Here is a 1,088-nt window from a genome sequence, read left to right on the forward strand (position 1 = left end):
CACTGTGAATCGAACGTGCAGCCACCGACACTTACGGCACGTGAGACCTCACACGCACACAAGTTCCGAGTGGGTTTGTTCCTCTGCATCGCGTTGTTTTGATGCTGACGGTGCGCTCTGATTTCGCTTTAGCCGACGCTGACTAATATGACTATGGCCGGTGCTTGCCTGCTTGGATTTATTCAACACCTTTCTTTAATTTGCTTCCTTAACTACTGATTACCTAATTGACCCCCTTATTATATTTGATTAGTTATTGAATTATGTAGTAATAAACAACTTTTTAAATTAAGTCGAATCTTTTACGTTTCTAACATTTTATCAGGATTCTTCCTGATTTCTTTTTGGTTGATTTATAAACAAAACATAGTTGAGTAGGGACGTTTTACCAGTCCCGTCTCAAATAAATGTTAGACCCTAGATGAACTGAATTTTTTGGACCCTTGACANTTCTCTTCATTATTATGTTCTTGAATCGGTGCAAGTCGCTTAGGAGCACCTGACTGTTTCTGCTGTCCATTAGCTATGGAGTTTTTCACCTTCAACACATCGAGTGTTTCCACATAATTCTGCACTCTCTTCACCTGCATATATACATCGAAATCAAACGTTACAACTAAAGAACATTACGAAAAAATCTTCGGTCATGAGATGATATTACATTACCTGTATCTTTCTTTGTAACTTCACATCACCTTCAGCCACAATACCATCCAACTTAATCAACTCATTCATCAACAACTCAATCACCGTTACAAGATCTTTCTCCGCAATCTTTCCTCCTTTCTTAGTAACCATCTCAAACGCCGAAACCTACACACACAAAACACACACACACAATAAGATTTCACCGCAAGAAACAAAACCTAAGAAAGTGAAAAAAAAGAAAGAGCAAAGCGGGCAAAGGGCATTACCCGTCCGCCAAGTCTATCAACATCAAGACTAATATCAGAAATCGCTTTAGACGCCTTTTCGGTTTTGGCGATCTTCCTCATCTCCAAGAACCGTTTCTCTTGGCTAATAGGGTCTTCGATAAGCACCATCTTGGATTTATCTTTAACTCCCGAAACATCAAGAAACGCCTTTGA

The 1,088-nt window shown here is 39.6% G+C and overlaps 1 protein-coding gene across 1 annotated transcript in view; it reads right to left on the reverse strand.

Annotated features, from left to right (window-relative positions):
- LOC104725716 (BAG family molecular chaperone regulator 1) overlaps positions 1-1,088 on the reverse strand; it is a 6,529-nt gene extending 5,441 nt beyond the window's left edge. Inside the window, exons 1-3 of the mRNA XM_019240151.1 lie at positions 915-1,088; positions 667-813; positions 450-584 (exon numbers count right to left, since the gene is read on the reverse strand). Of these exons, the coding sequence (XP_019095696.1) occupies positions 450-584; positions 667-813; positions 915-1,043 (411 nt within the window). The 5' untranslated portion in view covers positions 1,044-1,088. The remainder of the gene's footprint in view (positions 1-449; positions 585-666; positions 814-914) is intronic.

The sequence above is a fragment of the Camelina sativa genome, chromosome 18, assembly GCF_000633955.1.
Source record: "Camelina sativa cultivar DH55 chromosome 18, Cs, whole genome shotgun sequence".
NCBI lineage: Eukaryota > Viridiplantae > Streptophyta > Magnoliopsida > Brassicales > Brassicaceae > Camelina > Camelina sativa.